Below are 12012 nucleotides of genomic sequence, written 5' to 3'. Positions count from 1 at the left end.
AAGCAGATTAGTGGTTTCCAGGGACGAGGTGGAGAGGAGAATGAGAAGTGCCTGCTAACAGGTATGGGGTTTCTTTTAGGGATAAAGAGAATGTTCTGGGATTAGATAGTGATGATGATTGTACAACCTTGTGAATATACTAAAAAGCACTGAGTTGCACACTTTAAAAGGGTGGCTTTTATAGTATGTGAATTTTTTTCAATTAAAAAAATGGAGGACCCCACCATACCAAGTGGTTAGCCCTCCCATATTATAGGAATTGAGAACACAACCTTTTCTTGTGAACAATTATATTTAATGAAGGTACTAGCTATTATTTACAGAAGATATACATACATACAATTCCTACACATTAAATGTAGCCTAACTGTGAAAACAGGAAAAAAATGTACTCCAAAATTACATACTAAATAAAATAAATAAAAAGTATTTGGCACAATATCTATTATGTAGCAAATAAATAACTCTATACCATTGATTGAATGAACTATTTACAATCTTTTTGAAAGTGCAAAACAATTGCTGAAAATTAAGGTATTTGTAGTAACATTTAAGTCCAGAAAAAATGTGTGTGTGTGTTTTTTAAATCAGTAACAATAATTGGCCAATAGTAAAGGTCTTTAATGCCCAGGAAAATATTTTAATTTTGAAAAATGTTTTGTGCATATTGTGCTCTTTTGAAATGTTAGTTTTTTATCTTAACGCTGGCAATTTTAAGAACCTTGGAGTTTCTTAGTGGAATTCTTATGTACGTAATCCTGATTTGTAAGTTTAAAAAAGTTACGTTGTAAACATAAATATTATTCTATATATCATTCAGAAATTACAGACCAGTCCTCTCTAAATTACATAAATAGCCATAACGTTTTATAGTAATGTGGTCAGGTTCAACCTCCCCACGTTAAGACTATGAAGATGGAAGAACACAGCCTATAATTTGGATTTACATGGATTCCTCAACACCTTCCCAAAACCCCATGCTCCAAATCAAGATGTTGAGTTAAAAATGATGAAACTATACCACCACTGATGTATGCAAATAAATCCCATTTGTAGCACATCTCACCCTGTAAACATTCTTAGAAACAATGACAGGGGCTTAATATTTCTCTTGACAATATTTCTACCAAACTCTTCATGTGGGTCTTATTTCATGTTTCAGCAAAGAAGATGGCACAATTGGAAATAAAACAGGGTGACTACAAACTGGGGATTCCTAAGCTAGAGTGTGCAAGCTTTATGCAAGTCAAATAATTTCTTCTCTTGTCATGACGCTGGTAAGCTGAATGTAGCTCCAAGATGTCTCAGGATGTGTTTTTGCTTGTTTTGTAGAATTCTCTAGTGACAATACAGTCAGTTGTAGCATAAATGGCATTTTGAAAGATTGTGGACTGGAGGCAAACCATTGTTCTGGGCACTTTAAATGTCTATGGTCGACGAGGCTCTAATCTGTGTGACATCTGTGATAAAGTTCTCTGGTTGTCAATCACATTTAATTGCCGTACATAACTCCGGACATCCTGATGGTTCTTATTAGCTTGAGCGGCATCAGGATCTGTTGAAAGAGAAAAGAGTAGAATTGGCATTGCATAATACACACATATAAGATACAGTTTTATTTTCTCCAACTACTTATTACATTTATCATGGATTCCTGGGTTCCATCAAGACCTTTCAACACACTATATTCATTGAAATGTTTCCACTTGGATGTTTCGTCTCCTCCCTCCTACCTTTTCTTCCCTGGAATCACCTATTTTGATCATTTTCCTTTGCATGGCATGTTGTAAGAAAAATGGTGCCCAATAAAAGTGAAAGGATTGCCTAATTATCGCCCCCGGTTATACATTAAAATTGTTTTCCCTTATCATCCTACCTGTGTCTCACACCCTGATCTCTGTCCCCTTTGATCCAGATGAGGACTAATGGCAAAAGACATAGTTTTCATTAGCTCCTAACAAAAGCACTTACTACCTGGGCTGAACTGAAGCAAGTCAGTGAGACCGTGAAGGCCGACTCCCCTTGTTACTTGCAGCATTACTGCACAGGTCTTGTGGTCTTAGGAAAAAACCAACTTATCGACTGAAGTCATGACTTCTGCTAGACCTTCCATTCTCTGATGCTGCTTGTTCTGAAATCCCAGTTACCACTATTCTCATCCACTCCCCCAAATATATGAGCCACGGAGCTATCTGAAGTTAACCGATTTCCCTAAAAACAGGCTGAAAGAAGAATCAAATGCCCAGAGCCCTATGCAGGGAATATACATGACTAAGAAATGCCAAATTTGACAGTGGTGAACTGGAAACACAGGTCCCTTTAGAAGTGACTATCTCCTACATGCTGCTGCCACGTGGGAATCTGCACCCTGAGAAGCCAGATTTTGTTTTTCCAGAGAAATGAGAAATCTGAATTTCTTCCCCAGAAGTCTGCCAATTTTTTAATGGTGACATTATTTCAAAATAAAAGGGAAAAAAAAATGCTCTGTTTAGACCCAACACCTCTGCCATGGTGTGTGGGCTGCCTCTGCCCTGTGGATCATGGGTGTGGGGCTCTCGTCCAGTGGGATCTGGGAGTGGCTGAGCTCGAGACTGGACTCTGGACCAGTGTTCTCTCGGCCATAGTGCACTGCCTTCTGCAGTCCATTTGCTCTTCTTTGATCCACACACCACTCCCAAAGACAATCAGAATGCCATCTGCTTAGCGGGCGAAGGGAGTGCTGCAGGTCTGAACACAGAAAAGCAGAGAGAAGATACAAAGGCCCCTTCTCGCTCTAAGAAGAAACTCATCAGTATAATTATCACATATAAATAATACCACAGTGTTTAATTTCCTCGCTTCTCACTGGCAGTGTACTCTACATGTACAATATACTGTAATTACATTGTACATATTCCCACAATGTTTATGAATCTATTCCTATAGCTTTATCTATAGATTGTTGACTTCAGAGCTGAGCAGCTGTTGTTTACCAGCAGTTACTGATAACGTCAACAAATGCAGTGGAGACTTTTATATATACATATAATTTCTCCCCCCACTTCTCCAGGAGAAGATGGAGAAGAGTATACACTTTACTTCCAAAGGGGCTTATGGAACAAAACACACTCTATTACGGTTCTTCTGTGGTACTTGGACCTCACTGAGAACCTTCTCAAGGCTATGAATCCTCTCAGGCACACAAAATTTTGTGTTTAATTTCAGGAATTTCCTGGATTCCCCTGAAGGGCCATGGATTCTAGATTAAAAACCCCTGTTGCAGACTGGCATCACTTATATATTCTCATATTCACTTGTATAACTGCTTTATGACCATGTCTTTATACGTATAGTAAATTAAAATTACTAGATGAAGCGATATGAGACACTTTCATCCTGGCAGAATCCACATAGGAATGGTTGATGATGTGCAAGACTATTCTCATTTTGGAAGAAGTGGAGGCACAATCATTTGAATCAGTTTTTTAAAGGTCTACTTGCTCCCCAAGTCAAGATTATTTTTCCTAGATTTTTTCCCCTTATACATTAAAGAATGAACATTTAGCAGTTCTGGCATCCCTTGTTAGCAAACCCTCACTTTGGGCCAGTCCTGTGCTAGGAAGAGTAAAAATAGCTCTGATTAATCAAACGAGAAACTTTTAGTCTCTTAGTACTACGTTTATTGGAAGGGATGGCACTGCTGGCTTCACGGGCATGGCCATGTCAAATTATCATGTTGACTTACTGAGCCAAATGACTTCAAGTGACTCATACAATGAAGTTGGCAAGAAAATTTACAGGGGCCACCTTCTTACTCCCAGCCCAGCTTGAGGGAGCCAAAACTCCACCCTCACCAAAGCCCCAGCCCAGAGGACACAGTAGCACTGGTCCGGCACGATGATCTGGTGCTGTGATGCAACTTAACTCCGAACAGTTTAAAACTGTTATTTATTATTAGTGACAGTTTTATATTAAAGCATTCTATTATGCCAGTTATTGTGCTATATGTTCAGATTTAAGAAGAGCACCTTAAATTCACCTGGGAATACTAAAAAAGAATATGAATTCCTGCTATGGGACCTTTCACAAATGTGCTATACACATTAATGCCTCCTTGCAACACCCCAAGAGACAATAAATATTATCTTCCCCAGTTTATAAACGACAGGATTGAGTCATCAAGAGTTGATGTGAGTTTCTCAACATCAAGCAGTGAGTCATAAAGAGAGTCGGTCTGAGGCAGGACTTGTTGGCAATCACACCTTGTTTGTCTCTAGCCACACTGGAAAGAGCAAATGAATCCTCTGTAAGTTCATTCATAAAATATTATTTTTATGGTTATTTTCTAGTTTCCTTAAACTCAAGGCCCCTATCACATGGAATTCGTGGTCCAAAGTGTCTCTGACACAATCAGATACTGTCCAGACTTCTAGAATGTCTCAGTAGCCTCATTAAGAAGGACTTAATCACCAAGATCCATATTGCAGCAGGCAGCAGCTTTGAACTTACTGAAGGGTTGGCTCCTGCAGTATCTCACTGTTCTGGCAGTATTTGCAATCATGCGCTAAAAAGAATAAAGAAAAAAGAAAGACAGAAATGCAAGTAAGCGTAGTGTATAATCCAAAAGGAAAACAAACCATTATTTATTTCAGCAATACCTGGGACCACGAAAAACAGCCTGTTCTGCGATGCTGACTATCTGGAGGCAACTGGTTGATGTATAACTGGTTTAACTACTTGAAAGAGGCACCCACACTCGCACATACAAGGCATTCTCCAGGCGAGGAATACTAACGGCATAACTCTAGTCTGGTTGTTTGCTTGCTCCCCTGAACATAAAAAGCAGCGTGTCATTCCTGACTGCTTTTTATTCCTCAGGACTAGTTTTCACCAGCCCTCCTTGAGGTCGCTGCAAAATTTATAAGAGAATTTGTAATTATCCTGGGCTTGGAGAAGGGTTAGCTTGTCAAGTTCCTCACAGTGAACAGGACTCCATAATGAGGTATTAGATTGTACTCAGCAGTCATAGTCAAAATGTTCTACCTGTGCATTTTGCTAGACACTATGCATTACTGAGATTTCTAATCTTCTAGCAAAAGTGTGTGCTTTAATGTTAATCTTAATGATTTGATTTCCTTCCCCCTCCCTCCTTCCTTCCTTTTTCTTCCTTTCTAACACTACCACATGCACAGGGGAGAAAATCAGGAAATTCAGAAAATGTTAAGAACAAAGTAAAAACCACTTAGAATATCACTTCACAGAGTAACTTCATTAATATTTTGGTATATTTTCTTCTAACACCTTAAAATAAGTATATAAAGGCCTATTTTTCAAAAAACTGAAGTCATACTTTACAGATTTTTGTTTTGAATTTTTTTCACAGGGCATTGTGACTATTTTCCATGCCATTTGCATTTAAAATATTTTTCAAATGAGTAGGCATTCAATCCCATGGATAGATCACACTTTATTTAACCTTCGTTAATTTTGTCAAGTGATCTTCTTAATTTATTTGTAAAATGTTTGGTTGCCATAAAGACATATAAGGGAATCTTTTATAACTGCACCCAACTCAGTTAAAAACAAAAGAAGAAAGGAGAACGAAAATGAAGGACAGAAATACAAGGAAAAACATCAGTGAGACCCAAGTACCATTTCTTAGCCAGGGTGTGCATTTCTTGCTCATGTTATGTTAGCAGTAGCTGGAACCCCAGTCTCTGTGTACTGAGTCAGGACACCTTTGCTGTTCAGACTTTAAAGGGGGTCCTGCAGAGATGGTGGATTAATTCTAACACTGGCAGAAAACTGATAAGGCTCCAGCTGGGAAAAGAGGTTTTTTAATCTTTGAGGGCTATGTAATTCCAGTCCTTGCTTTCTTCTCTCATGGACCCTTGGCCTGCCAAAGTATAGAAAATGACTTTGAGAAAGGTTATATAGTGTTAAAAAAAAATCAACTTATTTGGCAGGAAAAGAATTTATAGAATAGTCAAAGCTTCACAAATATATCCACGTGAACATTCATAACACCTCGCTGAATACTACTGCTTCGAGGACACTGGCAAGCATTAAGAGACATGTGTCTGTACTGGGTAATTTCTCATACACAAAGAGGCAATCGGAAAAGTTCGAACTTGACTTTCATAAAGGATCCTAAAAACCAGCACGTCTGTTGATCAGCATGAGAAATATATTACAAATACCTCCAAGAAAATGTAACATACAATGTATAATTAGCCTCTGATATACGGAGCCCTGAAATAAACAGTCACTATGGTAATTTTCCCGCTAATTTACTTTAAGTTGTTTTTTCACATCTCTAAAGGCGTTGCATCCGAAGGGCACTAGTATATTCCATGCAGAATTATTGTAATTCTTCAGATATTGAATGGCGTGTAATTACTGACAACCCTGGGAAATGCTGCCAGTATGCCCCTCTGAAGAATAATAAAACAATTAGCAGGGGTCAGAAACCTCTTCCTATACCATTTTGTCGGGAGTAATTGTTCTGCTTTTTAGTTTTGAAAGCTAAAACATTTCATTCTGACTTTGGTTTCAGACTACTCTTTACAGCTATACTCCGAGGCTTCATAATTTTTAGCTCATTATGTAGTTTAAAATGTGAGAACAATTGTTTAAATCAGTAATTTCCAGCTCTGGGGTTCATTCTACCTTTCTACGTCTTTGATTAATTTTAACAATGGTTTTAATTTTGACATATCCTTTTTAATTGTCCTTGAAGATAACTTCAGTTTAACTTTGAAATCCAAATCTGGCTTTGCAACGAGGTCCCTTCTCTTCCTTTCTGAGGTCTGCACAATAATGCTGTAATATGTGAACCCTCAGTAACAGTGTGCGAAACCCACTAGGATTGCTGGTCAATGCATAGTTACAGAATGCGTGCACAAGGTCAAAGAAGGGTTAACTTGATATTTTAACTCCACCCTCTTTTGGACTCAGTGACATACGCAATATTTAATATGCTACTGACAACAACCCCCAACCACAAGACACTTTCCTGGGCCACTGAAAGAGACTTCAGAAGTCCCCTCTTCAGCGGTCTCCAGGGTGCCTGACCCCTTTGATAGCCTGCTTATAAACAGTGGCTTCCCACTGTTTGGATGCATCCAGCCACAAGGACCTCATTAACTCCAAAGACAGCCCCTTTCATTTTTAGACATTTCTGACTATTAGAAATTTTTTGATCATTTTGGGTCAAAGTCTTTTTCCCTCTGCTTGTCACCCAGTGATCCTCGTTCTGAGGTCTGGAGCCACAAAAACATGTTTAGTTTCTTTTTAACAGGACGATCCTTCAAATACTTGAAGAAGACTACCAGAGATATTTTCCCAATCCCAAGTCTTTTCTGGTTCAGCCTAAATATTCCCATTTTCTTTAACAATTTTTCATAAGATGGTTTCGAGTCTCTTCTGAACAGCCTCGAGTGTGGCGCCCTAGATGAGGCCAATCACAGAGTGCAGAAGAATTATCACTTTCCTTCCTTGACCTAGATGATGCTACATGTGTAAGTCACATTTTTAAAAAAGTCACTTTGCTGACATCTGTTGAACTAATAGTGAATGAAGCCTCTCAGCCTATTTCACTGAGCTGCCCTTTGGATGCAGGTCTTTCTCTGTAGATATGCAGCTGATTTCTTGGACCAAAGTGGAGGATTTTGCATTTATATCCACTAAAATCCATCTAGTGAGAGTCTTCCTAGCCTTCTGCAGGCTGAAACCTCGGGTGTTATTTGTCATAGCAGACGGCTGCTTATTCGTTGGTGCTCTCAGTTAAGGCTGCCAGAAACTAAGGTGAAAGACACACAGGCTTTATTATCCAACTGCCACCACAGGGATCAAGCCAAAAATTACGCTAGGCTCCGTGGTCCTGCCGGAGCAGGTTGGCCTGCCTGGAGCAGGCCAGGCAACTTTCCTATAACGCCAGGTCAGTGGGAAAATACCTGATTACTCCAAGGGAGAGCTTCTCGTCTTTTTTTCCATCCCAGCAAACCTGAGGTTTATGACACATTCCATGAGCAACTGGCTTATTAAAGCAGCGATTTGTAATCCAGGGGCAAAGCGAGGAGAACAGCCTCCTTTGGAAGGCACTCTGAGTCAGTGTAGGTGGACAGCGTGGACCCCCTTTCCATACCTGACCTGATTCTGATCCACCCCACCCCCTGCTGAGACTCTCCACCTTGGAGTCCGCTCATCAGACGGCCCTCAAGGACTCCAGCCAAGAAAACAGTCCACAGGGAGAAGGCCAGGCTTCCCCTTGGGATTCCACATTTTAAATTTCACACAGCCGCCATTTTTCTTGGGACGAATTCTAAATTACTAATTTAGAAGTTAGTAATTTACAAATTCTATAGGTCTTCAGAGCTTATTTGCAAAAATAAATATATTCATTCAGTTCCTCACCTATGGGGCTGAGCGATGGACCCAACTGAAAGCTGAAGAATTTCCCTCAGGACTTGAAGTCACGGAGGGAGGCTTAGAAAGGAAAAATGAGGTGAAATGCACGTGAAGGACTCTGTAACTATCCTCATGTAGTTATTTCTTTCTTTAGCTGAAAACAGAGTGACTCAGAGTAGGTGTCCTTCCTAGGGCCTGAGTTGCAGAGTGACCAGTACAAAGCTGCCGTCCAGAGGAAGGGGCAACAGCTGTCCACACCCAGCCTGGCACAGGCAAGAGGTCATGAGGCTACAGTCCCAAGCTCTGATACAAGTAATTCCCCTGAATCCAATGACGTGTCAGAGGGGCCTCTTCTCAGACTGGGCCCTTGGGGCCTTGGCCTCCCCGTTTAGCTTTCTGTAGTGCCCTCCCCTCAGGAGTGGGCTGGCCAAGTGCCACCTTCTCTCCTATTCAGACTGTGGATAACCCATGAGGCCTTTACAGCCGTCTCCAGCTTTTCCGGCCAGCTCTCTACTGGCTCTTGTTCGCTGGGTCCTGGCTCTCCCTTAGCTCTCCCAATGATGCTGAAGAGGAGCCGACGCTAACGCCTGTGTTTCAAGTTCAGACCGGCAGGCCCTCGAGGCAATGCCACGGTGCACTGTCAACACTCTCGCAATCTCACACTTGCAGAGCCTCCCTCTTCTCAGGCTTGGCTGTCTCTCTGCTCCGAGCCCCTTGAGGAGCTGCTCCCAGACCTCAGACCTCTGCTGAACGCCTGCTCTGAACAGTTTTTGTCTTTCCTTCTCTTGCGCCTTGCGATCTTTGCCATTCTTGTTCTTAATACTTGCCAGATTTCTTCTTCTTTTCTTATTTCTGCTCCTACTGATTTGGTTCTGCCCTTGTCTGTGTGTCTATCAAATATGGGATCTTGGTCAATTATTCCTTGCCTAGCATGTGTAAAACCACATTTACACCATCTGATTATTTCACTCAGACCCTCACATATTTAAGATAAAAGTTTTTTTCCCCACAAAAATATCTGGAAATACACAGTCTCTCACCTATAAAGTTTGTGCCTGTGATAGGAACCAAGTGGAGTTAAGTGCACAGTAAGGACCAGAGATAAGAGATAAAAAGGCCCAGTTGCTGAGCCAGCCTTCACCACATGCATCATTGATGAAGAACCCTGAGCCCTGTTCCCTAGCTATGGAGCTTTAATATCTAAAAGGTGTGTGACACACAGATACACGCATGTAACACATACGATGCTCATGGTATATTGTACATATGGTAGCCATGGGACATGGCAGTTCAGGTGCCTGTCCAGACACATGCAGAGTGCTGTGCATCTCTGCCCTCAGGGAAGGACACTGAAGGACAGAGGCAGCACCACAGTGAGCAGGGGCATAGAATAATGTCCAATTAGGAAGAGAAGGTTAAGGGAGTCATCTTGCCTAAAGTATCAGTAACGCAAAATGCTTGGGACATTCTGCTTAATCAATTTTCTAATGAAATAGAAAATACTCCTGCATTATATCTTTGTTACATAAAATCCTTTAAAAATGCTTTATGCATTGTCTAATCTCACTGAGTCCAAAACTAGAATATGATTGGGCTATTCTTTTTTGTGTGTGTGAGGAAGACTGGCTCTGAGCTAACATCTGCGCCAATCTTCCTCTATTTCATGTGGGATGCTGCCACAGCATGGCTTGCTGAGTGGCGCTAGGTCCACATCAGGGATCTAAACCTGTGAACCCTGGGCCGCCGAAGCAGAGCGTGTGAACTTATAACAAATATATCTTGCATGTTGATAATGTGCCAGACACATTTTTGGGTGCTGGAGAAATATCAGTAAACAGAACAGATAGGATACCTGGTCTAGGACACTTCCACTCTAGTGAGGAAGACAGACCACGAAGGGGCAAGTAAAGAAGATCACCTCAGATTGTGGACCGAGCTGTCAAGGCAAGGTTCTCTGTGTGAGAGGGCTGGGTGGGGAGGGGAGAGGAGTGTTTGAAGGGTGGTCGGGGAAGACCGCTCAGAGGAGGGGACACACAAACTGAGACCTGAACAATGAGAAGGAGCCAGACAGGTGAAGACCGGGGGAAAATTTCAGGCAAAGGTAACAGCTAGTGCAAAACCCTGAGGAAGGAAGGAAAAGAAAGAAGGTTGTTCTGAGTACAACTTGGACTGAGTACAGAGAAGATGAAGCGTGAGATGAGGCCGGACGGGTGCTCAGGGTAACAAGTCTGGATTTGATTATATTATGTCATTGTATTTAATAGGATTTTACTTTCCTCTGATACAGCTGCATGAAGTTACCTCTCTTTGCATTTTTCTTGACATCTCTTTTATTACTATTGTGAACTAGTTTTTATATCTTTTGTTGCTTTTTAATATTTCATGTGTTTATGTTTTATCCTCTCAACTGCATATAATCTCCTAAAGGCTAAGAACTACTTTTTGGGTTTCTTTCTATTTCCTAGTAAAATTCTTTGCCTGGACACTCTAAACATATTGTCTGGCTTTGAACCATAACCTTTGGAAGAGCTGCACTTAGACTGGTTTGTGAATTCTATATAAAGAAGTAAACTTTCCAAGTCCTCTTGTACATTTCTGCTGTATTGGAAGGGTCTGGGAATTGGGTGGATTTGAACATTTAGATTTTTACTTGGAGATTCTTTTTTCCATAGCCTGATAAAGGTCCAGTGCTCTCTCTATGAATCTTATAATGATATTATTGGTGATAGAAAACATATTGTTGATAATTATGAAATAGCATGATTAGTGATACAAAAATAAAAGAATTCAAAACATTTCCTTAATGAATTAGTTTCTGTTAATGTTTCTAGAAGCATAGAAGTTTGCCCTATACTTCTCATTACAAATAAAATGAGTATCTTAAAATAATAGTCATAAATAAATACACCTAAATATGGCTAAGTGTGAAATAGAACCAACCTCCTAATACAGTAGCAACCGTGGCTATCAGCATGCTTTATGCAGCCTGGGATAGTGGCAGCCGGCCAGCATATTATCCTCTAATCCATTGCTAGTCTACCTCCTAAATGTTATAAATATTCATGTATGCCATAGAAAGCTACAAAGGGCTTTATTCAAACATTTTTTTGAATACTCCTTTATGTTTCCCCCAAATGAAAGAATGTCTGCTTTTCTTTTTTTTGCATATGGATCAGAGTGTGAATTCTCTTTTGTTCATACTCATAAATCCTGAAAACCAATATGCAACAAATTCTCTAATCCTCATTTCGTACCTCAAGGGTGAAGAGGTTCAAAATAAAAACACTTTGGGTTGGCATGGTAGTTTGCTGTGACTGTGCAATGCTGCCACCAAGAAAAGGCTTCTGTGTTCCTGGCTACCCTAGTGACTTCTGCCCCTGGCAGGGGCTCCCTTTCGGGATACAGCTTACCAGCCCCACAAAGGCTGCCAGCTCTGCTCACCACCTTGGCCTTGCTGATGAATGACTCAAAAGCGGCATGGACTTCAACCTGAAAAGGGAGACGCATCCTTCCCCACGACACATGGGACGAACGGCAGCCACTAGTGGGGTGGTGGTGTGGGGGCAGAGGGGAGCTAGTTTATGAAGAGAAAAGGTTGGAAAGTTGGCAACCAGTGCCGGGTTA

General features: G+C 40.9%; 1 protein-coding gene across 19 annotated transcripts in view; it reads right to left on the bottom strand.

The window, feature by feature from the left end:
- Window positions 1-273: 273 nt before the first annotated feature.
- RAPGEF4 (Rap guanine nucleotide exchange factor 4) overlaps window positions 274-12012 on the bottom strand; it is a 296495-nt gene continuing 284756 nt past the window's right edge. For all 19 annotated transcript variants that reach the window (XM_023622000.2, XM_070242008.1, XM_023621998.2 and 16 more), the window contains 2 exons: window positions 4489-4543; window positions 274-1555 (listed from right to left, as the gene is read on the bottom strand). In XM_023622000.2, the coding sequence (XP_023477768.1) occupies window positions 1428-1555; window positions 4489-4543 (183 nt within the window). In that variant the 3' untranslated portion in view covers window positions 274-1427. The remainder of the gene's footprint in view (window positions 1556-4488; window positions 4544-12012) is intronic.

Source organism: Equus caballus, chromosome 18, assembly GCF_041296265.1.
Source record: "Equus caballus isolate H_3958 breed thoroughbred chromosome 18, TB-T2T, whole genome shotgun sequence".
Taxonomy (NCBI): domain Eukaryota; kingdom Metazoa; phylum Chordata; class Mammalia; order Perissodactyla; family Equidae; genus Equus; species Equus caballus.
This window is presented reverse-complemented; position numbering and strand designations above follow the sequence as displayed.